The following is a 26,779-nucleotide window of genomic DNA, read 5'->3' as shown; positions in this document are numbered from 1 at the left end:
ACACAGTGGGCGTGACTGTGTTACTAAACCAACATCTCTTTTTCAGCAGCCTGTCAGGAGACTAAAAAGAGTGATGGGAAATAAGTATCATAATGAGTTATGGCTTTAGAGATTTACCACTGATAGACATTACATCTTAAGCTGTACAATGACAACTGACAGCTGAGATGGTTCCACTGAAACACCCTCTTTAATTTCATCTTACAGATTTTAAGTTACCTGACTTATTTCCAGAATTGGTGTTCAGTCCTCAATACTGGGACTGAGATGAATGGGACTTCATCTCAGATCATGACTTGCAATATGTCCTTTCTCTCTCCACTTTATTGATCAATAAAATGCACAGATAAAATAATAAACAGATATTTAAAATCTTCAATAACTGCAGTGTCTATCTGCGGTTTAGTACTGAGCAGGTGTGAGATTTGTTTGTTGAGAACAGCTGCCTCTGGCAGTTAAAAAGGACCACATGAAAGCAGTGAAAAAAGAACCGCAGCACTAATGTCACGAGGGGACGACTAAAATGTGAGCTAAATTAACTACAAATATTAGTAAAGCATTTTCTCATCACCATGAAGGTTCATCACAATAAATGACCATTTTTCATAATGTTTTTAAAAATTCACTATGGTTACATCATATAGGTACAAGCAGAATTTGCTGAAAACACATCTTTAACTCTACATAAGACTTTTCTTTAAAGTTGCTTGCGTTGTTGTCAAGATTAAGGTCCGTCGTTTGAGCAAGATGACTAAAGCTGATACAATATCTTGTACCTTTTTCTCTTACAATACATTATTAATACACAGGCAAAAACAAGCAACGGGTTCTCTAAAATGTTTCAGCTTCCAATTTGACTTCCAGTGTTTCTTGTGAAGTACTGATTGTATCAGAAAGATGGTGTTGTTTTCCAGGGCAACATATAGTATCAACATAGCATCACATACGATTTTTCCACCCTGCTCTTCACTGTAAAATATGTGTTGTAGAAGACTTCTTTGTTTTCCATGATGACCTTCTTAGAGCATCCTATTTGGGATCATATACTTATACGCTTCTTTTCTCTCCAGTTTGTGTATACAGTCATGTGAAAAATAAAGTTTTCACAGGAATCTATTTAGTCTTGTGAAAAACTAATTACATCCCATAATTGAGCGGCTTGAAGAACCACCTTTAGCACCAATAACTTTAAGTAATTGTCTTCTGTATGACTTTACCAGTCTCTTAATTCATGGCAGAGGAAACTACTGGGAAGACTGCCAACTGTCCTAAATGTTTTAACTCGTGAATAATCTTTCTCTTTGTAGAAAACCAGACTTGTTCGAAATTGACTGTATAATCGTTCCCAGATTGATGGGCAGCAGCAATGGTTTCCTGTTTGACACTGTGTTAAAATACTCCAACCAACAAAATCAAAACATTCAATGTTATAGTTGTTTTCACATTTGCTAATGATCAGTGAATCAAGTGCATTCAATTAGCAGCACCTGACTGCTACTTACCCTTTTAATCCCTATGTAAGAAGTAAGGAAGGGCTTAGTTTTTCATAGAACTGTACAGAGTCCTGTAAAAAAGAAAGTTTTTCTCAGGACTGAAATCACCAGCATAGTCACATTGAGTTCAGTCAAATATAACTGCGCATGAAACTGTATAAACATACTGGACATAACATATGTTATCACCTTGCACAATTACTAATAAGTTGCTATAGCTTCACTGTACGCAAAACTGCAAGGAATCTCACATTTGTCAAGGCCATTAAAGCATTTTTATCACTAAAATCAATAAGAAATCTCAAGGCATTAAACTACCTTAATACTTCATACTCTCCAGACTCTTTGCAATGGCAAAGTTTAATCTAATCTAAATTAGTAATGTTGATGGTGGGAAAAATACTCTCACATTTGTCTCTTTTGTGATGGATATTAAGATTCAATCTTTTTCTGATAGTTAAGAAAACTATGAGCACTCAAAAAGAAGGTAAAGGTCTACAAAGCAATGTGTTTTTCCAGTGACAACACAAAGGGTTAGGGTTAGGGAAAAATGCATTAAAGGCTGTTTCTGACCCTTGTTGTCCACAAACAGACAATTAAAACTTGATCAAGGATTTTTATCCTGCCAGTCCTGCTATAAATTTTGGTTTTAACAAAACATGCTCCGAAATAAATGTTACTGCATTAGTTGTGACTGATCAGATAGTCGTTTAGTTGTGCAGTGATCTAATAAAATCAGGCAGCTATAGAAAGTAGCTGCAGTACAATGTAAAAGGTGAACTAAGCCTTCTACTTTACTTCTTGCTGGAAAAGAGTTCCCACAGACAGAAAACCTACAGTGTCTGTCTATAGTGTGCTGCCTCCATCTATGGAGTGGATCAGTGGAATAGATGGATAGAAAACAGTTAGCTCTATTGAAATTCCACTCTCCAAGGGCTGTGGTTTAATTACTGATAGGGATGTAATTAGCTGAACATGGCAAGATAGAGCAAGTTTTGTGTGGGAGAAAGAGACTTTAAAGAGAGTCTGTGCGAGCACAGTGAGGTCTCCATTTAATTAACGAGACAGCTTGTGAGACGGATTGGTAAGAGAGGCTGCAATCTAAGAAGGAAAGGGTGAGGAAAGAGAGGAGAGAAGGGTGATACGGATTAGGTAGGAAAGAAAAGCACTGACACAAGAGCATGAAGAGAGGAAAGAGGAAAAGGAAAATTAAAAAATAAGCAATGTAAAGCCTTAAGTTAAGGGCAAGGACAGAAACAAAACGAAGACGATGATTGAAGGTGATAAATCTTTAAGCCCTATTGCATCAGTTGGTTCAAGGCCATGGATAGGCTGGCTACTTTAGTATTCACAGTTCATTTAAGGGGAGGTAAGCCAAAACCAAGGCTTGAATAAAGTACACAATCAGCGAATGTGTCTTCCCCAGATAATTTATAATGGATTTGGCTTGCAATTCAGAGGGTTAAATGTTAAATGCAGCTACTGGACTGACTCACCCCAATGGGGAGTTTAAAAATATGTTTGAAATCCATTTGGTTCTCGCTCCTGAATCTTGTCTATTCAGTAATCCAATTCTATTTTTGTTCTATAATCCAGTAGCTTTTACAGAGCACAGATGCTTTAGCATCCTGTGGTCCTGCAGCAAAATAACAGAAAAGCCACCCTCATTCTGTGCCAACTCATAAAGAAAAACCTACGATGTAAATTGATAATTCCTAATTTGTGATGAAAGGCTATAATACTTTTTTCTTAACTTTCTTTGGTTATTTTCTTTTTTTTTATCCACTCATCCATTCATCCACGTTCTTCCACTTTCCAATTTTAGGGTCGTGGCGGGGTTGGAGTCTATCCCAGCTACCACAGGACAAGAGGCAGCGTACACATTGGACAGGCTGTCAATCTGTTTGAGGGCTTAACAGAAAGAGACTGTCAGTCATTCGCATTCACACCTAGGGCCGATTTAGAATCACCAATTAACCTAATCTACCAACAGCATGTGTTGACTGTGGGAGAAACCCACGTAGACACGGGGGAGAACATGCAAACTCAGCCAAAAGGCCCCACCCGGATGGTGGATTTGACCCAGGACCAGAAGTTTCTTCCTGTTACAACTGAGTTTTTTCTCCCCACTGTTACCAAGTGTTTGCTTATGCTGATTATTGGCATTTTATCTGTATTATTGTTGTGTCTTTACCTTACAATAAAAAGCGCCTTGAGGTAAGTGTTGTGTTTTGACACTACATTAATACAACTGATTTGAATTGAATTAAACTGACCTTTTGACCTTAAGTTTGGAAATATTTTATGATTAAAGATAACCTCACCTTGAGCAGCAACAACAGAAAAATCATGCAATACTGTTAACATACTGCAGACGCAGGTCAAAATTCAAGTTTTTAACCTGGTTAACATGTACACATCCTGCTTTTTTATATGCTAGAATATATCATATCGTATACCATGAGTTCATCATGCAGTCAACACACTGGCTGAGCAATGCCATGAAAGTACAGAGTACTAATTACTGTCTCTAGAACAGAGATTACGTGAGCGGGGTATTTCATGTGTGAAACCCTAAGAAGCAGTATGGCTAACTTGAGCAGAGGGACTAACTTGTCAGAGCTGATGGGGGAAAAAGGTTTATCAAACATAAGCAACTTATACAGTTCAGCAGTGTGAACCAGCAGCTTTCTGCATGTAGAAAGAAAATGTGCTAGTGATCGGGCCATGCAGATGCCGAGAGAGAGTAGAGGGAGGCAGCAGGCAATCATCAAACATGATGAGGCAAGGATAAATTTGCGTGTACTAAATGAGGTCATTCAAAGTTGCCTTTTAAAGGCATTGTGAGATTATGCTTTATAGAAAATAATTTTAAGTATGCAACTTTAATGATTTGAGATGCGTTTTTAGGGGTTTAATCAATGTTCTTCTAAAGGCATGCCATGCAACTGGGCAGTCATCTTGGTAAAAGCTCTGGGAATAGGCTGTTACACTATAACATAACAGATACTGCCAATTTACATTTTACAATAGATACTTCTGGAATATAATTATGTGGGACTTTTATTTGCTTAGTCATTATTGTTATGTATTTTCTACTAAAAGTGTCACTGTTGAATATATATCTGTACAATTATACAACAATCAACTGAATAACTTACAGAGTCTGGTTGATGAATGCAACATTTTAATAGTGTGTGGTGTAAATATACCTGATGTTACTATGTCTCTGGTCATCCAGAAAAGCCCAGCAATAGGACACAGGAATCAGGAAGCAAGTTGGTCATGGTGATCGGTTTGTGAGTTTGTGTGTAGTTTAACACACAATAAAAATCTACTGTGCTGGAGGAGAAGTCGAGGCCGGGGTAATGGGCTTCTGCGTGCGGCTTCACCACCTCATGCTGCGTGTGTCCCTGGTAATTTACTTCAAGAAACTGGCAAACACATGAAGGAAGAGAAGAATCAAATTTTTTTAACTATGTTAGTAAGTGAACAGAGAATACAGTTTAGTTATTCACAATAGTTCCTCATCTTTTGGTCTTTTTAAACCTTTAATCTCAATAAGGCTACTCAAAGAAAAAGGTTATCCTATAGCTTAGTGAAAGCATGGGTTTTAGATAATTATAATGGGTGAAAAGAAAAAAATATCGCTGATTTAATTTCAATGTAAGCCCAACTGGGGTCAAAACACCCAGGGAAAGAATGAAAATATATGCACCATGTAAGAAAAAGATTGCATCAAAGTTACCACATCCACAGTTCTTGACTCTCGATCCTTATAGAAAGCTGAATTAAAGCACACACACACCTCAGCCTGATGTCCGTCTCCTAAAACCACAGACTGGGAAAATATATACAGTACTTATAGGACTAATGTGCATTTTGATATATTAATCAAAATAGTGCACACTTCTGTTTCAGAGTATGGTCTTGCAGTTGGAAGAAACTGAATTGTGTTTTTGTTGCTTACTTTAAACAGATGACTCCTACACCGCAGGTTCATAGGCCTTTCACAAACCTTTACACACTTTTTTTAAACATTTATTGTGATTCTGCCATGGGAACCAAACTTGTCAACAATATTCATCTAATCTACAGCTTCACCCAGACATGCCAGGTGTTTGAAAGCCTCAAGCTTTTTAATGAGCTCACTAAATTTGAGCTATAATAATGAAAATAAGGACGTTCTGTATGCAATATCTGACCTTAAATTCACCGATCATTACAGAAAAGGGGAATTCAACAAAACTATATTTCATATTTTTCAATTTAGAGTTTATCAAAACGTAATTTGGGGTTAGTGCCAAAAAACATCAGTGATTTTGCACTGTCAAATCTCTATTCGTTTAATTTGGGGGCAACCGTCTTTAAGGGCACATACTGCGTTCCAAGAATATCAAAATACAGTAGACTCACTTCTGCACAGCAAACTTCACAAACAGATATTACGAAGCTTTAAAAGAGTATTTAGATATGAGCAATAACACAAAATAACATAAATCTGAGTTAAAGGTATGATACAGATAAGTACAGCTAAATGATTAAACAGCATGTTTCAGCAAAAATGGAATCATTAGAACTGTACTTGATGAAATTAGAAATAAAAACAACCAAAAAACAACAATTTGTACTCTATACTGCGGTCTCCTGGGGTCTCGCACAGAGAGAAAGGTTGTATAAGTGAGAGTTTTATGGAGACAGGCAGAGAGAATCAGCTTCTCGTATAGGGGCAGCAGTCTCTCTCCTTTGACCTGTAACACACAGAAATGTTTTAAATTAAGTGAACAACAACAAAGAGACGTGTCTGAAGCACAGGTATTAAACTGCTGCAGTTTGAATTATTAACAGTTAAAGGTTGGTTAAAAATAATCAAAATGTTAACAAAAATATACATAAAGGAGGCAAATGAGATTAACATTCATATGTATGAGAGCTGGGCAGCACGGTGGCACGGTGGTTAGCACTGTTGCCGCACAGCAAGAAGGTCCTGAGTTCAATTCCAACATCAGGCCGGGGTCTTTCTGTGTGGCGTTTGCATGTTCTCCCCGTGTTTGTGTAGGTTCCCTCCGGGTTCCGGGTTCCTCCCACCGTCCAAAGACATGCAGCTTGTGGGGATAGGTTAATTGGAAAATCCAAATTGCCACTAGGTGTGAATGTGCGAGTGAATGTGAGTGTGAATGGTTGTCTGTCCCTGTGTGTTGGCCCTGTGACAGACTGGCGACCTGTCCAGGGTGTACCCCGCCTCTCGCCCTATGACAGCTGGGATAGGCTCCAGCGCCCCCCGCGACCCTGAAAAGGATAAGCGGAAGCAAATGGATGGATGGATGGATGTATGAGAGCTGCAGTTTATGGGGCCTTTAATGATTGTCCACATAACCTTTAGACAACATTTAAAACAGTTATGGGATGCAATCATAAAAGTATTGCAGAGTATTACAAAAAATATGCTTTTAAAAAAATACTAAAAATGCAATGTTTGCTATTCTTGCTCATGACTAGCCTACTTCATGTAGAAGGTGCTTTGAGGAAAATGCTGACCAGTGGAGCTACGAAGTGACAAATAACATCCACAGACATGATCTTCTCCTGGTAGCACCTGCACCAACAATAGCATAGCACGCTTGATGCTCACATAGAACCTGGGAAGCCAAAAAGAAACAGTCTGTACATGTAGTATACTGCATATTGAGCTGCAGCATCTGTTCTAATGCACAGATTGGCTATGATTATTCAGTTTTAGGACATACACACAAACAGTTTCACCTTAGGACAGTCTGAAGACACTGTGAGCTGGAAAAAAGCTCACAGTATCACAGAATGAGGCTGACCATCTTTCTGCTGGAACGAGTTACTCCACGTCTTGGAGCATCTCTAGGTTTAGGAGTTGAGAAAGGAGGTAGGAAACTCTGGCTAGGCAAGTTTCCACCTTTGTGGGTTTTTGAAGTGGGTTGTGAGTTATCAATCTTCCTGTACATCCGGTGTACTCGCGTGCCAAGGTTGAAGAGCTTGAAGTGATATTGATATGACTCATGGCTTACAAAGCAAAAAGAGCTCAAGGCAGATTCTTGGTGTCATATTATTCACTTCTGCAAAAGGACTTCACACTAAGTCAAAATTGAATCTGTGAAAATGAAATAGTGATTTCTACCTGAAGTGTGTACCTAAGTCGAGGCCGGGACAAAAAGGTCGGTCAATGGCAACTGTTGTTCCAGTGCCAGTGGCACAGAGGAGGACAGTGTGCACCCGACTGTCCTGTATAAAGATCTCCAACTTGCCCTCGAACTGAATCATGTCCTTCAGGTGTGCCACAACCTTGAGCTCCAGCTGGCCCCGTGGCAGTACAGCTGCCTCACTGGACTCAACACGCTAAAAGGACTCTCTGGTGGCCTAAGGAAACATAGGAGTTATAATCTGAGTCAACTTACAGTGTGAACCTGATGAGCTGAGGTGTTACCACAGAAAGCCTCACCTAGAAAAGAGGGGCAGTGCGGTCCTTCCAGTAGCTCTTTCCATCACTGAAATGTGATGCTTGAAAATATCTCCCCTGTGGGGGCGTTTTCTATAACTGTGTGGCACAATGCTATTGAGATCCTTGAGAGATAGACGTGTGTATATCATATAGCTGAATAATCACATCACCACTTCCATGCGGCATGAGATCCTTGAGTTGGAAATAGAGCAGCAGCTCTTTGCCTGACATATAGTAAGTAAGACAAAACATATCCCTACTCTGAGGAAGGCTAATGTGTGGATGCACGTTAAATAAGACAAGTGTAACTTATGCTAAAATCTGTTATAAAATACACAGAGATATAAACAGGAGAATAGCTTTTAAAATAGAGCTGCTGCAACACAGCTATATATATTTTTAATTTATTTCGCAGCTTTGCGGATTGTTCGATTGCACTTTTCCAAATAAAGACCAGTGTAATGAGAAAACAGACGTAAATCTAATAAATCTCTGCAGTCTTTAAACACAGCAGATAGCTTTTCATTGTGCTCAGCGTAGTGTACATATATCTGACCAAGCAGTGGTCGAAATCGCAATCAATGTTCTATACAGAAGCTCTGCTGATCTATGGTTGGAGCATAGACTTTTAATTGGGGTTTTGAAAATGAGCTTCCTATTAATGCGGTGAAGCTTGGGTTCTTTCACTGCCTCATAGCACAACAAAGTAAATCGGTGTTTAAAAATATTTTCACTCAAACTTAAATATAAAGCTTTCACTACATTTTGACATTGAAAGCCACCTTCTCAGTTTGAAGGAGAGATGATACGTATGAGGAAAAATGTCAAACGGCCAAAACTTTACCAGTGAGTGACTTTGGAAGTCGCAGATCACTTTCTCAGCATTTGTACAATCGAGGAAAGAGGCTGCTGAAAGCTGGCTTGGACCGGGTCGATACCAGGGTGATCGTGGTGAAGGGGTGGGTGGAGTCAAAAGAGGAGAAAGAGCACAGGGTTGACTCCCCTGGGTAAGGAGCAAGACGACTGGAATCTCAATAATCACATCAAACCTGCTGCATCACACAGCTCGATTAGCATTGATTGCTTTTAAATGCAGCACAAGACGGAAGGGTTTAGAATTCTGATTTGTGCTGTATGGTCTGCTGCTATCAACAGCGCATAAAAGCTTAATAAATCCTGTATTGATGGTGCAGTGACTACAGCCAAATTTCATGTCAAACAGTAATACAGAGCGACAAAATCGACTGTCAAAAAAAAGCAGCAAACTCAAAATGAATATTCTGAGTTTTAATAAGGTTTCTCTTTCAGTTTTCCAGTTCTTATTCACTGACAGGAGAATTTAAAAAACATGAATAAAAGTCTGCTTATGTAAGGGATTCTCCAGGAAAACAAAAGTGTTCATGTGCAGCCTGCAGTGCTCACACAATTCTTCACTGCCTGTCTGAATGGTTCTACACCATATAAGATAACAGAAGGCCAGGATGGATGAGGAATGAAGCCGTTCCCGCGGATGGTCACTTAAATGACAAGACAGACTGGGTACCAATATGCAATATCCCCATGATCTTCTGTCATCAGGTCTATTTGTGTGGTTCTTTGCCAACCTATTGAGCGGGACGTAATGTAATTCTAGGAGAATCTGCATCGATTGACGCCTGAGAGTGCAGAGGAGAAACTCCTTTCCTCAACACTGCCTTAGAGGAGAGGACAGGGTCATAAAACTGCAGTTACACAGGGGTTTGCCTGTGTGTGTTTAAAATTGTGCATGTGGATGGTTGTGTCTATGTCAGCTTTGGAAGTATTGAGGTACACTTCCAGTCACAAGTTGGCTCCCTGTGGATATCAGGCAATGCTGATATGACAATACGTAGGGAGGGAAGAGCTTTCAGAGAAAAGTGAAACACTAAATATGATAAACTGTGGCTCTCTGGTTGCCAGAAAGTTTAGTGTTTCGTTTACCATGAGTAAGCACTAGAAATGCATACAAGTGGAACATAAACATTTTAATTTACAAGGCTTTTAAGGCCTAGAAAATCAAACGAAGTTAATGTGGAAAATGTCTTAATATGTAGGTAACAGCTGATTACACTGAAGTACCATTTGAAGAGTGAGAGATAGAAGTGGAAGTCTGTTATACAGCATGGGTTAATCTACTATTTGTCCATAAATGTTACAATATCCAAAAGCGAAGCTCTGTGAGTTGATCATTAAAATTGTTCTACACTGACAAAATATGTCACCATTTGACTGGATTGTAATGTATATATCATGTTTATAATATATTCTCCTGTGGTAGGACTAAAATTGAAGTGGCAGCTAATTATTTCAAAAGCTAACAAAGCAATTAAATCATCAGCTCATTAATTACATATCCAATTGGACTGAAAATGAATTAGTCACTAAGGAAGACAGAAAGTCAGTACGTGAACTGATAGATGACTGGAGAGATATGTAGTAAATCCACTCTTAAACCTGGATAACGCTGCTTTTTTTTCCCCCAGATGTTTACTGTATGCTTCCAAATGCTTTAGCATCCCACTATGAGATGTGAGCTCAAATAAAGTTGTGTTTTGTTTTAAAGTGTATAAGAATTTCTAAATCAATTTTTAGTATATGTCTGCCCGCCTATGCCACAAATTCTAGTGTCTGTATCATGCTAGTAGTAAAAGTGAACTGGAATAGGTGAACACAGCAATTCATAGAGTGCTGCGGAGCTTTCCAACAGTCTTAGCTGGGAGACACACAGAAAGCTTCTCTGAGCTGCCAGGATGAATCAGTCTTCTAGGTGCAGAACTGCTTAAAAGCAGTGATGGATTCTCCTCATTTTCCTAAATACAGAGACAGGAAAAAAATATGCATTTTAATGCAGCCATAGTGCATCAGATGTAATTATGGAACTTGCCTCCATACATGGGATGAAACATTTGTGACTTGGAAAGGAAATCCACAGTCCCACTTAGTGTTCATCACTGCTGTATAAACGGATAAAGCACAGCAATGGATACTATGAGGTCAGCTTTTGTTGTCTTTTAAACCCTCATTTGTCTCAAAAATAATTTCTTACTTAGCGACAGTGTGGCAACAGCTTATTTAGGTATGCATTTATGTATACCGACAACCTGCTCAAGATCAAACTGAACATCAGAAAGAGGAAGAAAGAACATGGTATGGTTGTTGGTGCCAGGCGAGCTGATCCGTATTTTAAAAACTGCTGCTCTGCTGGGATTTGCCCACACGATCATCTCTAGGGTTTAGAGAATGGACCGAAAAAGAGAAAATGTCCAGCAAGTAGCAGTCCTCAATGTGAATATGCTTTGTCGATGCCAGTCTCAATGAGGTCAGTACCCAAATACAAGACAGTAGGGATGCACCGATACCGATACTGGTATCGGGTATTGGGGCCGATACTGTAAAATGTGTGTGTACTCATACTCGTAAAAGTTAACCGATACCATGAACCGATACTAACTTATTTCATTAGTCAGAGGGTGGCTGGTCATTTCTGTTGTAGTTTTTTAGATTGGCCACTAGGGGGACATCCCACGCTAAACAGGCACAGGGTTAGGCGAGTGAGACTGGCAGCTCCAGATAAAAAAGAGAAACTGGAGGCTGCTGTAGCTAGGCTAAACAAAATGTCAGCAGTATGGACCGGAACAGCCAACTTTAGCTCAGGTTTTGGAAAAGCGATGAAAAATGTCAAGAGAAAATCCACGGGCAGTTAAAATAACAGAGGCTCTGACTCATTTTATTTCTCTGGATGACCAGCCAATGCCGGTCGTGGAAAGCATAGGATTGAACCGTCTTCTCAGCATACTCGAGCCGCGATATGAAATTGGACACTCTGCAATAATTTAAAAGTTTATTTTATTCTCAAACCTAATTTGTATTTATTTTATTCCAAACAGAAGTGTTTATTTATTATTCAGAAAGCTCGAGACAGTGCCCGATAGTTCAGTGATACTTTGTTAAATTACAATGTGGAGACTCTGCAATAATTTAACAGACGTGCTTATTTTTCACTTGAAATTTTTTTTGTGGTCATTTTTATTACGATTTTATTTTTTATCGACAGAGAATAAAATAAAACCTGTCTTCCAATTCATTGTATTTGTGTGTGTGTGTGTGTGGTAGAAGTATCGGTTTTTGTACTCAGTATCGGCAAGTACTCAGATCCAAGTATCGGTATCGTATCGGTTTGAAAAAATTGGTATCGTTGCATCCCTACAAGACAGTTGGCTGATGTATCTGTATCAAATGCTCAGGTTTTTAAGGATATTTTCTTAGTCCACTTTAGGCCCCTTACTACCAAGTGAGCATCATATTCAACACCACAGATGCTACTTGAATGTTATTGCTGTCCATCTCTTTATCCATGTTCTCATGGCTGCCTCTAACACAATAAGGGCCAGTTCTGAATTCAGAAGGGGGTTGCAATCTGCTAATAAAGTGGCCAGTGAGTGTATTTCAAAAATAATTGATGAACACTAAGGCTTAAACAAATCAAAAAAAGATATCTTCAAAGTAGCACTTTCACACATCACCAAAGCTCAGTAAGGAAAGCGAGGACAAGAAGATGTGTCCCCATTACCACACAGTAATTACATTAAGACAGAATCTCTTTTCTGTCTGGACAGGAGTGACAATTAGAGCAACCAATAAGTCATTAACTGTGTTTTTGGCAAGCTGTAAGACGATCCTTTAAACAAACGAGATATAATGTTTTTGTTACTGAGCTTATGACGATTTTCTTCACCTTTAGAAAAAGCCAGTTAGTATTTTTTTTATTTTCAGTCTTTATGCTAAGCTGTCTCCTCGTTCCTACTTCATATCGACTGAAAAGGAACATGTATGCTCTAATTCACTTCAGTTCTTAACACAGACATGTAAACTCTATAAATCCAATTTATTTTTTTTTGTTGCCGCATGGATCTGTCCAACCTGATCAAGCATGCCGTAGCAGGCGGGCAAATTGCTAGAGTTGGTCAACCGCACTTTCTGTTTATAGGGGTAATTGAGGAGTGCAGCACTGGAGTATCCACCACAATCTCAGGCACAACACACCTATCAACACAGACAAAAAAAGAGAGTCTGACAAGTAGAAGAGAAACAGCGAAATGGGTGGAGAAGAAAAGATATGAAGAGTATTTATGGACCAAAAAGTAATTGCACGGCATCATGCCAAAACGCTATTAATTAGAATGAATTCATAAAAGTATAATGACGGTGATTGCCGTGAGGAAGTCAGATTGCCACTGCCCTATTCTGAATGATGATGCAGGTGACATTCCATTGTATTATAACGCAAATTAGCTTCTGAATATTTAACACATCCTCCACTGATTTGCCGACACCTGCATGCAAGCTCAATGGACCACATTCACAACTTGTCAAAGCATCAGAACATGCAGACAGCTGAAAGCACAGCAGATTACTGGCAGAAAAAATGTACTTTATTCGAGAAAAAAGGATGATAGAAGAGTTTGCTAGCAGGCATTTTGGGTACCACAGTGTATATAATTGTATACTTAAGTACATATATGTAGCAGGTGTCATGTGGCAGATTGAGGCTGTATTACAGTCTATCACGGGGCGATCGTGGCTCAGGGGGTTGGGAAGCGTATCTGTAACCGGAAAGTCGCTGGTTTGAGCCCCGGGCTCTCTGTCCTGGTCGTTGTGTCCTTGGGCAAGACACTTTACCCTCCCGCCTACTGGTGTTGGCCAGAGGGGCCGATGGCGCGATATGGCAGCCTCGCTTCTGTCAGTCTGCCCCAGGGCAGCTGTAGCTGCCTCCACCAGTGTGTGAATGCGAGAGTGAATGAATAATGGCATTGTAAAGCGCTTTGGGTGCCTTGAAAAGCGCTATATAAATCCAATCCATTATCATGTAGTTTACAGTTTACAGAGATCTTTTGTTCCCTTGTTTGAGTTCTGTGTGTATATGTCAGGTGAGGGGCAGCCAATCAAAAGAAAGTGGGCTTTTACAACTAACAGGTTTAATAGCAGAGGATCTAAAGTGCTTTGTTTGGCACAGATTGTGAACTAGTGAGCTACACAATGGTCCAATATAACTTAAATATATTTTTAAAACTGAATGATTTAAAGCTCCTCTAGTGGAGTTCCAGAATAAAATAAATAAATAAATAAAATAAAACAAAGATTGAGCTGGTAATGAGTGTCACAAGTCCCTTTTTAATCTATAATGACAAATAAATGGAGATGAGTAAAAAGTACAGTATATCAAGACAATCATAGATAATTTCATTGAATTTGTGTGTCATATTCCCCACCCAAGACACCATTACACCACTGCTTTCTGTCAAACATAAACATAAACTCTAATTTTCTAAGAAGAGGTTGTATTCTATTTTCCTTTGGTAGAGGGATGATGAATCATTGTTATTCATTCTTTTTTATTGAGTATCTTTTCAAATGAAACAGCCTCAGGGCACAAAAGCAGAAATACAGGAGGGTACAGGATGTTTACTTGGATTTATTTTACCACAACTTGAGGTATAACAAAACTAACTTCAGCAACTGAACGTTTGAGTAAGTTTTCACACTCAGACTGTGTATGTTGACATGTAAATGTGTCTAACCTAGCCTTCATAGGCAAAGACAGCATTTCCTCCCCGACGCCGTCAACATCCACTACTAGCACCGGCCTGTGTGTTCCAACAGTGTTGAAGTACAGCGTCGCCTGTACACACATGATGATGACGATCATGAAGCCATTTATTTGTCATTTGCAGTTCCCTGCAGCAAAATTGGACCTCTTCCGACAATACATACAATACACAAACATCACATCGGGTAGGCAGGTCAGAACAGGTAGCGTAAAGAAAAACAATGAAATGTACAACAAAATAGGGAGATGGAGGAGAGTAAAACAGAACTCTTCTCACACTGAGCTCCTAGTAGGAGATCAGTATGAGAACAGAAAACAAAAAAATTCCTCAGCACAAAAAGCACATGAACCTTCACATCATAACACCCTGAAAACACATCAGAAGCAACAGGGGTGGGTATGAGGTGAGAGTTTTCCGGTGTAATCAGCAGCATCTGGTATGCATCATACAAACACACAATGAGGCCAGGAAGACCAGTACAGGAGAAATACAGGAAAACCAGTGTCTAAAGTTAAAAGGAAAGAAAAAAATTTCACCATTATTAACAAAGCAGCTTGATAAAGATGCGGATGGAACTAACTAGGTCAGCTTTCTTGTGTTAGCATAGCAAGTCTTGCCCAGACAAGAGGCCTGCTTCTGTCTGACTTGTAAAAATGCCCTTCCCTGTGGTTTGTCAAGACAAAATCATGTGATGTGTGCTGTGTTCATGGTGCAATGTTTATAATCTTGGTAATCCACGAGCTAATGTTGGCTGCATTGTTGCACTATACCATTATACTAAAACTGGTATGCTAGCTCTGGTCTCTGATTAATTGTTGATTAATTGTACCTTAATGGATTTATCTGACACAGTACTGAGCCTGTTGCCGGGCAGATCGTGAATTCCACAGGCCTTGAACAAAGATTTCCAGCAGTATGACCTTGCCAATTTTTTCGTGACTCATCAGAAACCTTTCTAAATAAGCTAATGCTAGGCGAGGCCCGACCATCTCCCCAGACATGCAGGATGAAGTTCACAGGCACAAAGGAAGGTTTGAAAAGGATGCACACAAGTGTTTCTGGGAAACCTATGTAGAGAGAAAGCCAATATGAGAAAATATGAAGATATTAGTATATGTTATCATGCACGCAAGGATAAAATCCAAGGAAAAATGTAGCATACCAAAGGCTACATCCCCAAAGTCGAGCTCTGAAACATCAAAGTGGATTGTAGGACAGATTACACAGACACAGAAACCTTGAAAAGAACAAGATGAAAAATCTGAAAATAGGTACAGAGAGGGTAAGGGTGAGTCAGTTTTTACATGTGCTTTGTTACATGTAAATGTTCTGCCAGAGCAATGGCTCCATTCCTCGCCAGCTTTACCTAAAGTTGAAGATAAGTGGTTGAGGCTGTCCTGTCACAGCTAGCAGCAAGTCCTCAGAAAATGAACCCAAAATCCGACTGCAAAGGTGACTTCCACAGCCTGGCACTCCCAGAGGGAACAACACAGCGGAGAAACGACGACCAAAATCAGCCCTTTATTTGACAACTGCAACTGGAGAAGAAAGATTTCCTGTATAAGCTATACTCAGTCAATAAGAGTTTGCAATATATTATCATAAAACTCAAAATGAAGTGTGTGTATTAATGTTGAAACAGAAGAGTAAATATCCAACAATGATCATGTAACTACCAGATGTGTTTTATGGAGTATATCAACAGATAAAAGATGGTACGTGGTATCAGCTGTGTGCATAAAAAGTGGCAAAAGAAAACCTGCAGATGATTTTATTACACGTTGCTGACTGGCAGAAGAACCACCTTGCAGTATAATAAACTATAACCACAGAGGCTCTGTCAACTAACATAACGTTGCATCTGCAGCGTTATACATACATGCTAGCAATTTTATAAAGGAACATAAGTGTATGCAGATTATATGTCTTACAAATGCTTATGATATGATCCACACACGTAAACGTAAATGATTTACAAATGCGGGCAGTGATTTGTGTGTAACTTTTGAGGACTCACAAGCACGTGCTACAAAACTATTTTACAAAAGTGTATACCTAAACCTGAATGAATATTTATAATCACAAATGCCTAATAATATATTTGACATTACTCTTGCTCACTTACAAAACCTTGAATACGTGTGCAGAAATCTCCTGATACACACAGATCACGTTGCATGCCCAAGTGGGGTTTTGAGACAAATTTCATGCCGTCAGCTTCGCACTGATCCACAAATGTAAGCTGTGGTCATGTGCTAGTGTAAAACTGGGACATTTGTGCTTCCTCGGTCCTGCGGGGGGGTGGGGGGGGGGGGGGGGTTCACAATTAAACTGGGCTTTTCTTCTTCTAAATAAACAGAACACCCTTCTACTAGAAAACATAGATTTACCAATTACAGATACTACACGGTGGGCTATAAAGGTTAACATATGGCTAAGCTGCTGCTACTTGCTGCTTGAAAACAATGAGTCAGACCTCAGCTGCAGATGGTTGAACACGTTGTACATCACTGTGGATCATACTCTGAAGTGACTAAATACTAACTAATCGCTGCATAATTTGAATATAGACATAATCCAGGTAATGTGAAATAACACTTTGATGTTAATCTTAGCATTCTCTAATAACAGCAGGCTAACATTAATGTTAGCTTAATGACTAATCCTGAACATCTCAGGATGTAGCAGCAGCTTATTTAAACCATATGTTAACCTTTACAGACAACTGTGTGGTGTCTGTAATTGGAAAATCTATGTTTTCTGGGTGACGAGTTCCTCTTTTTTGTTTAGAAGGAGAAATACCCACTTTATTTGAAAAAACCACAGGACTACAAGCAGGATGTTTGTTAGTCCCTAAAAGTTAGCCACAAATCATGGCACACGTTTGAAAATCATAGTCTACACTTATGAAGCATTCTGTATGCATTCGTAACCCTTGTGAGACATATTTCTCCCATTACAAGTGTTCGTTTTGGCTCGTTTTTCTTATCTCTTGATAATATTATTGTTCTCCTATGAAAAAAATCTAATAACTCAATCCCATTATGGTTGAACCCAAGTTCAGGTCTCATACCTTTACCCTTGACTGCGAGGGGTAACCGTGATTCACGTCCTAAGGCAGAAAACAGACAACCATGATGAAAGAGTGATAACAAAGCTAGAAAAGACAAAGCAAAAAACATGTTGTAGGGCCATGGAAAAAGGAAAAGGCAACATATCATGTAGAGTTTGGTATTATGGTTGGTGTTACATTACGTTAAAGTACTAAATCTAATCAATGCAAAGGCCACATGAGATCTAGTCTTCTGTTTTGCTTTATATGTTTCTTAGGCTTTTTGCAAAGTGAGGAAATAAGACACAGGAGTCTCCTGTCTCTCTGTCCTTGTCTGGGGCTCATCAGGTCATTGCGCACCGCAGAAAACATGAAAATTTATGTAAATCTGACCTCCGGCTCAAACGACACACATGAAGGCCACATGCAAAACTGTCAACAATCTTTTACTAGCACTTAGATGAGATGACTAAATTTGGGCACAGTGAGTTCATCGTCACAAAGGTGGATTTATGAAGAACAATTGTGCTGTTTCCTTTGATTGAGAATATCACACAGTTGAGGAAAAGGGAACATAAAACATATACACTGGAGAAGAGCTGTCATTCTCTGAAAAAACAAACAAACAGACAGACATGGTTTGCTACCCAGACTTGTTTATCTGTAAGTTGTCTGCACTAACCCACAGAGGGAAGGAGATTCTTTTATGAGAAAGCTAAAGCTTTCAATTTACAGCAGGGGTATAGGGTGTGCTTGTAGCTGTCAAAGTAATCAATTGCAAGGTTGAAAGAACACACAAAAGAAGAGTTATATCCAGGGGTGTACGAAGGGTTTGAGATGAGGAAACAACTGTTGCTGTCAGTTTGCTATAAATGCACTCAAAATACTTTTGGTTCATTATCTTCTCACTTCAAATCCTGTTGTTGTTTATTTGGCTATGTGTGATTGGGTCTTTTGTTTTTATGACTAAACAAGTGGAAAAAATTGGTTTGTACATCTCAAACTCTGCAGCCAAAGTAGAATAACTGTGGAAGTTACTGCGTTTTGCACTTTATCACATCTTCATGTTCAATAAAGCAATATTGAGTATCTGGTTACTCTGACACCAAAGGAGTATTATCTTTTACTTTTTCTTAAACAACTAAGCTTTTACAGTACGCTAGTTCAGATGTGCTTGTTTCATCCAGAAGCTGTAGGATATCTCAGTCAGCACTGCAAGATACACATACATGCACTGCTGTATGTGTGTGTATGTGAAACCTGAATGATCATAATTTTCTTCTAGCTGTGGACTGACCTGTGACATCACAGTATATAGTTTGGCATCCTCAGGCTTGAAGATGATTGGGAAATTTGCTATGTTGTTGGACAATATTTCCCCCTTCAGAACCATGTGAAGACAAGAAGGATTATTTAGTGAAACAAATGCAAAAGTTAGAATAACAAGCCTGAAGAAGAATACAATTGATTCATTTGTCAAGCTTAGCTATAAAAACACACACACCGGTGTCTGTCTCTGTGTGTGTGGGTAACTGGATAGGTGTATTCATACACAGACTGCTGACCATTTTTCCTCAAATGCCCTCTCAAACATTGTGTAGTAACTGGTCTACAGACTGTTTTCTCTCTCACCATGACACTTTCATCCTCTCTGCCTCTGTCTTTCATCTGTGTCCTCTCTCCATCTGTCCAGGGAACTGGGCAGAGTTGAGGAGAGACGACACTAGCAGAGAAAGGTGGGGGCAGTGGTGTCACAATGGGTCATTCTGTCTGAAGGTCCCTGAACAGAAACAGTCCAGTCTGGGACCCTACTGTTACCGAGGAGTCACGCGGGGTTTACATGCAAAAAACTGGTTTGAATTTTAACTCTTTGTGACCGTCTTAACCTCAGATGTGATTAACCGATTCAACACTCTGTTCTCACAGCAACAATGCAGCTTTGATGCCACACAGCAATACATGTCCTACAGAAAGATCCACAAAGACAATGAAGTAGATATTAAGAAGGGAAACATTTTTGTGATGAAAACATATGATACACATTAAAAACTTCATAGGCTCCACAGTTATGCAGCTATCTGGGAAGGCCAAAAGCTGGTCCTCTGTATTCCTGTAGGTCTCTGGACTGCAGTGCGAGGTAATGGACCCCTGTGGGGTCAGACTCACATGGAAAAAGCAAGTGCTCCCGCTCTCCTTCTGCCTCCTGCTCAAGCACTGAGCCTTCCCTAGAGAGAAACAGGGAGGGCGAGAAGGTAAAAAGTATAACAAAGAGTGAATGAGGAGGGTCAGAGAGAAAAAGAAGCAAGGAGAAGAACAAGGAGCTGCTGACAGAAAAACGTGATGAGTACCTGAGCTATTTCTGGTAACACATGCTGTGATAAAAAAGAAACACAATACTGAAGAGAATTCTACTTGCTACATAGAGACAGAACGATCAAACTTGTCTTGTGACAAACATATTCCTCTGTAGCCTCTCTTAAAACATTTTGCATGTGTCCATAAATACCTCAGTAAGTTTAGGTCCTCCTCTTGCTGGCTGAACCACACAGTACCGGGACATTGTTCCTGTTGGTGAGGGACACTGTGCATATACTGGACAGTGAGGTATAAGTCTTATCCAACCAAATAAAATCAGGTTCAAGATGAATGTTCAGTTCCTCACAAAACCCATGCAGGCTAATGTACACATCTTCTCCTGAGCACAAGACACTGCGATGTTTATTATGAGACACAGAGTGTCACAGACGTGGTGGCATATAGGCCACAAGAAATTAACTTAACAACTGTGGTGCTCAGTTTGAGTCAATCTATTCACAATATTGCCTGACATTCATGGAAAACTTTCACTTCATTTATCTAAACATCTCAGTGTCTTGAAATGAATGTGAATGTCAAAAAACACCAAGTGGAAAATAAATATGATTAAAATACCACTACATCACACATTCGTGTGGGTATGGCAAACATGCTTTCAAGTTTTTCAAGAAGCCAAAAGAAACACAGTCTCTTCATTTTGCAGGACAAACAGGGTCCCATCATATGTGCACACTGCCAACAGTGCAGCAAAGAGCAACAAAAAGTACAATGCAAAACCAGGTTTTGTATAAAGCCACCAAGAATAAGGCCATATGTAAATTGAACATGTGTTTGTTTACATTCAAAGCAGAAGGACGGGCATCTTAGTCTGCACAAACACTCTACTTATTCTTTTCTGTATTTGTATACCAAGGTTCAAGTTTTTTTCTGAATTCTAAAGACTGAACACTGATTTGTGTCTTTTTCTGATGTTTTAACCATAAAGCAGTGAAATTAAGAGAGATTTCTTGAAATGAAATGAAAATGGGATTAAAGTGAACTGACAGCCATGGAAACTTGCCATTTATGATTTCTTTGAACCCTCAGTTTTGTACCTCATGCCTTTTGGATCAAACACAAAGAAAGCACAATGTATTGCAACAAAAGAACAAGTTCTCTTAAATTAGGTTTACACAAATAATAATTTGAATGGGATTAGGTTTTGCTACTGGATAGTGAGCGAAATCTAATTTCTAAATTAGTTAAGGATTAGAAATGACTCCTGTCTGATACTGGAAAACTTTATCTTGAGGTTTGGAATGGCATAAGTATGCTTCTGCTGATATTTGAATCCAACAGTGTTTAAAGGAACAAGGATGTAGTTTTGCTAACAAACAGTACCCAAAGTTACGAGGCCATCAACTTAAAAGCTGTAGTTTCACACCAACAACAGATGTTGAGAAACAGTGTACACCGCATGCAGAAAAATGTCTGTAAGATCTGAATATTGTGAATCCATTTCTTTTATTTTGTATGCATCATCTTAATTCCAGCTAACATGAGACATAGGAGTTTTAAATTACACAGAAACACCACCTGGGGTATTTCTTTTTCTTTCAGTTTTTAAGGACAATTTTATTGGTCAATAACATATGAGTAAATCTATGCACACTCTTTAAAAGTAACAGAACACAACAGATAAGCAAATGTGTTTCATAAGATGAGTGATCCTATTAGGTTTATGCTCACTGCAGACTGGATAGGACAGTTTTAATCCATCTCTGCCCTGGGGTTTAACACAAGTGAGAAGAACTGATTAACTGGCACCTGAAAAGCCTTATTTGTGAGAACCGCAAAAGCTTCACTTGTAGCACAATGCTTCCAATCTGACTTCTTTACTTTTTAAACCAAGTGATCACAGCCTTTTTGACCAGAAACAGAAAAACCAACCAAACCAGACTGTGACAAATGTACGCTGGTAAAATCTATACAATGACTGAGCGTTCCAAGACACACATTAGAATTCAAGGAGTTGTTTGCTTACTGGGCCAATTATCACAGAGATCTCAATCATCTACCCAGAGGCAGAGAGAAAGAATAGAAAAGTAGCCTGGCAGAGGTCCTAAGGGAGGCCGATTCTTTTCTTTTACTCTGCTAGAAAGTCTACAAAATGATGTGATATCATCGGACCGAGTAGAATCAAGAAAAGAAAAGAGAACACACAAGACGGGGGAAGAGTGATAGAAGGAAATGAGGCAGCGAGAATGACGAACTAGGAGATCCAGAAAGAAAAAGCAATTATCTCCCAGCATCCGGATGCTATGACAGCAGCTGACAGGCAGGGAGAGCTGCAGCTTATTGCAAAGCTTTCATCATTGCTGTCCACCAGCCCTTGCTTTCTCTTCACATAATTTCTCTATGTACACAGCAGTGGAACTTCACAGACCTCTCAGCTACCTTTGATTACGACACAAACAGCAGTGTGTGTGTGCGCGTGCGTGCGTGTGTGAGCATGCAGCCTTGAGCATGTGTGTGTTGTGCAGTTGCTTCCTGTTTGTGTGTGTGTGTTGTTTTTTTAAAAAGCTGCTATACTCAAGTCCCCCTCAGCACTAAAGCTCCGTCAAAGCAGATGCCTCAGTGCTCCCCAAGAGTTGTCCTTCTTTTCATTTAAACCAGCAAGAAGTGACACAGGAGAGGGAGTGCAATGGGTGGATGGGGGTGTACTGGAGCAGATGAGTCTCCACTGACTTTTAAGACAGAACAAGCACTGTCTAACTCACCATAATGAAAAACAACTCAGCTAAGCAAAATATTATTTTTTTAAAGAATGACAGCAGGAACCATTCCAGCGTTAAGTGCTATCGTGCAATGTACATGCAAATCAACACATACTAACATAAACAGCAACACACAGACTGTGTCTGCTAGCCTATGCTAAAGCTCAGCAGAATAACGACTTCTGCAGCATGCTGATCTGAAACATACATGAGAGTGAGGGAGGCAGGGAAAGGTGCTGAATTAAAAATGATAGTCTCTAGATGGGCTGTAAGTGGCGTTCTGGATCGGGGCTGGCTCTCCAACTATAAAAGCTTAATGCTGCTGAATAGTGTTGTCCCTCCTACAACAAACCTGCTAGTTTAAGTAGCCACACAGCACCCTTGGTCCTTTAAGGTCACGCAAAAACTGAAGATTAAAAAAAAAGATTAAAAAAACAAACATATGGAGAGCTATCTAGCTAAATCAAGAGTTCCAGGGAATGGTAACGCAGTCATAAAACAACAACCACAGTCAGAACAGTTTATCCAGTAATAAACAGACAGTTTTTCATAAGAAGAATACTGTAGACTTTAAGGACCATTACTGATAACTGAATGAGTGTTTACCCACCATGCAGCCAGATTCTCCCTCATATTCACCCAAGTTCAGACACCCATAGAGTTAGTACACAAAAAATAGCTAATAAGTTTGGAGTTTCTTGCATGCCACAAAGCTCTTCAACTGCATTTGTTAAACACCACGGAATTATTCTCCTTAGACAGCAGGATTAAGTGCCAGGTAGATGAAATTAGCTTTAAATGAGCTTTTGATGTGGCCGTTTTGGGTCAGGAATAAGTCTGATTTGGTTGTGAGTGAAGCATCTCAGAGATTAATCCACTTAACTATCAGCTAGTCATTTTTTGCTATTGCTATTTTTAGTGTGCAATATTTATGTGGCAGACAAAGTGCTCGATCATCAGAATGAATTATAGTTCATAACTGTATGTGGCTTGCTGTGAGCTGAGCTTCTTATGAAACTACACTGAACCCTTTGTAGCGTACCATTAAATCCTGAGAACCCGCCTAGGTTAAAATTGCACTACTATTCTCTAAATTGATATGAGATATTTAAAATGAGGTGAGATGAAGACTTTAAAACCACTAATTTCCAGTTAAATTATCTCTTGCATTTTCTGCTGAACAGGATAAAAAGCCAGCAACTTTATGCATTCAAGGTTAATTGATCCCCTTGTGCATGTACCAGAAGAGTCAAAGGCTTCATCTTTTTGCTTTTGATGTTAAAGAGTCTAGATAATTGTGAAGGAAACTAAGATTACCCTTAAATCGTGTGACTGCTGTGCATCAAGCTGCGGTCTGGTATAAGTGTGGCTAAAGCCTAGCAAATCAGTCACAAACACATTTAACAAGTTTATCACAAATGAGTAGATTCATCATAACACAAATTTTAAAAAAGAATAAAATTATCACCCTGTATCAAAACAACCATTTATCCAGCAACGACATTACGTAAACTAAGAAGGGATGAATGATTCATTAGTTTACTGCACTGGGATACAAATGGACTTGTTTATTAAAGGGGACCTATTAAGCTCATTTGGCATAATTTTATTCTAGGACAGCTTAGCTTAGCATGACTCAGAGTTCTTCTTAAATGCAACCCTATACTGAACCTTTCTGCTACAGCATGCTGCAGACAGATATTTAGCAATGTTACTCCGTTGATGTAACATGTAATAATATGCACTCATCTGTTACATCTTAAGTCAAAAGGTCATGAATCTTAAATGCAAAACCAGTTATTTTCATGCATACACATTTTTTTTAAACACGCATGTTTAGATCAAGAAGCAAAAAGAAGGCGATGAGCAAATACTTTGATTACCCCAGTAATCTGTCTGCTAGAGACAGGTGTGGGAATAGAAAACATTGCTAAGACTGGAAATGTGACAGAAACACTAAAACACACAGATACACACAAAGAACAGTATAAAACAAGCTGTCTTCACATCTGCCTGCAGGGAATTCCTGCAGATGACATTCATGTGACCATAGTTTTGTGTGTTTGTTTGTGCCGTCACTGGTCTCTGCTTCAGCATCACCACAGCTAGAGAAACAGAATCTTATTCCAGTGTTCACCATTGTGATTAAAGGAAAAAACGTATTCTGTTAGTTGACACTGCTGATTACTGACAAGACTTGGAGAAATCTTCCATTCATGGCTCTGACAGTTACAAGAATAAACAAGGAAGCGCTTCTTTATATTTTGAAGTTTCACAGAAAGATAACAACAGAATATTATTATTATTATACTCCATTTACAGTCAACTTTCAATGAAGCTAAACTGAATATAATTTGGATAATGCACAGTCTTGGAAACAAGTGAAAAAAAACCCCTCAAAATATGCAACTTCTGTTTAAGCAATTTGCCTCACAGTTGTGTTCTCACTGATGTTGTGGTGCAGTTGTAGATCCTGCCTATGGTCTCCTATATTCATTGGGTGGGAAACCACAGTCACCTGCATTCCCTTACCTACATCAAGTCCCAGACTCATGATGTAGGTAAGTGTCACTGAAAAAGGTCTGGAATTCAGTGTTGGGGAGTAACGGAATACATGTACCGCCGTTACGTATTTAAAATACAAAATATGAGTAACTGTATTCCGTTACAGTTACCGTTTAAAAAGGTGGTATTTAGAATACAGTTACTTTGTTGAAATGAATGGATTACACGGCGGTACTTCCCTGTTTCATATTGTGGCGGGTCAGGACTGTTTGGGTTTTGTTTGACAGCTACGTTCTGTTGTTCCAGGTGGCACGGTTATGGTTGCCATGGTTACAGGGTGACGCTCTCTCTCTGCGTGTTTCCTGGGTGAGAGAGGCCTTTTTGTTGTTGTGCTAAGCTAATAGGCAGAATGCTACAGGTATAGCTCTAAAGAATGTAGCCTCATGGGCAGTGTAGTCTGTGCTGCAGGGAGAATGGCCCGCCATACCCGTTATGTGTCTGTGAGCGAGGGAGGGAGAAAAAGGAAAAGTACGAGCTGTCATCGAGCAAAAACGGGAGCTGGAAGCATGTAAATATAATAATAACCACTGCAGCCAAGAAGAGTGCCTGACGAGCCCAGTTGTAAGTAAGCTATTAAGACTGGACTGTACGCTGTGTTCGTGTTTTGCTCCAAAAACAATAAGTTCTGTTGGAGCAGCCTTTCAACGCCTCTCTCTGTCTCTCGTTAGCAAAGTTGACCCAGACAACAAAGTAAAGCTAGTTTTCAGTTACGAGCCCGACACAGAACCCACCGTATTAGCCAGAGGTCCCTTTACTACGGTTCGGAGCCGCGGACCTTCAGTAACAGTAATAAATCACAGCAATAGTACATTCATGTAGTTGTAAACAGCATGATAATATATTAAGTAATCCAAAGTATTCACAATACGTTACTCTCATTGAGTACCGTAACGGAATACGTTACAGAATACATTTTGGGGCATGTATTCTGTAATGGAATACATTTTAAAAGTAACCATCCCAACACTGCTGGAATTATACGTGACTGTTTTAGAAACTGAAATATTCAAGAGAACCTTTAATTAGCTAACAATAATTACTGCAAAGTCTAATTAGAGGTATACCCAACACTCTGTTATGTAATTCTTGATAAGGTGGTAAGCCAAATGTTTTCTGTTCACTTATCAATTCTGTACAACCTTAAGGAGCCATAAGTTAGTTAACTTTGAAAATCACCTAATATAGAAAGCAGACAGACAGCCCTTCTTGTGTTGGCTCTCACCTCTCCCTATGAAGCCTGAACTCGGCGTTGCTGTTTCCTATGTTGAAAACAAAGTGAGTTTTCTAAGTTGAAGCTTTCACAGGACAAACAGGCAAGTTAATCTTGTCCGGAAAGTCAAGAATGCCACGTAGCCCAATGGCCCGGACCGGAATCTCAATCATTTCCCTCCCTGTCACACAAATCAGTCTATGGTGGTAGTCCTGTAAAGACAGAGTGAACAGGTTGATGTAAACGCACAAAATCCATAAGCATAATTGATGGAGTTGTTAAATAATTTTGA

At 39.4% G+C, this 26,779-nt stretch overlaps 1 protein-coding gene across 1 annotated transcript in view; it reads right to left on the bottom strand.

Annotated features, from left to right (window-relative positions):
* Positions 1-26,779, bottom strand: part of hydin (HYDIN axonemal central pair apparatus protein) — a 61,079-nt gene that overhangs the window by 30,838 nt on the left and 3,462 nt on the right. Inside the window, 17 exon segments of the mRNA XM_087842727.1 lie at positions 4,832-4,927; positions 6,125-6,244; positions 7,032-7,089; positions 7,642-7,845; positions 8,854-8,965; positions 10,637-10,790; positions 12,901-12,983; positions 12,986-13,023; positions 14,559-14,659; positions 15,418-15,440; positions 15,443-15,655; positions 15,751-15,825; positions 15,950-16,060; positions 19,807-19,865; positions 20,188-20,335; positions 25,161-25,294; positions 26,500-26,699. Coding sequence (XP_087698853.1) covers positions 4,832-4,927; positions 6,125-6,244; positions 7,032-7,089; positions 7,642-7,845; positions 8,854-8,965; positions 10,637-10,790; positions 12,901-12,983; positions 12,986-13,023; positions 14,559-14,659; positions 15,418-15,440; positions 15,443-15,655; positions 15,751-15,825; positions 15,950-16,060; positions 19,807-19,865; positions 20,188-20,335; positions 25,161-25,294; positions 26,500-26,699 — 1,929 coding nt within the window.

The sequence above is a fragment of the Neolamprologus brichardi genome, chromosome 7 (assembly GCF_056152115.1).
Source record: "Neolamprologus brichardi isolate AB-2024 chromosome 7, ASM5615211v1, whole genome shotgun sequence".
In the NCBI taxonomy this organism is placed as follows: Eukaryota; Metazoa; Chordata; class Actinopteri; order Cichliformes; family Cichlidae; genus Neolamprologus; species Neolamprologus brichardi.
Note: the sequence above shows the minus strand (reverse complement) of the source record. Positions and strands in the feature narration are given on the sequence as shown.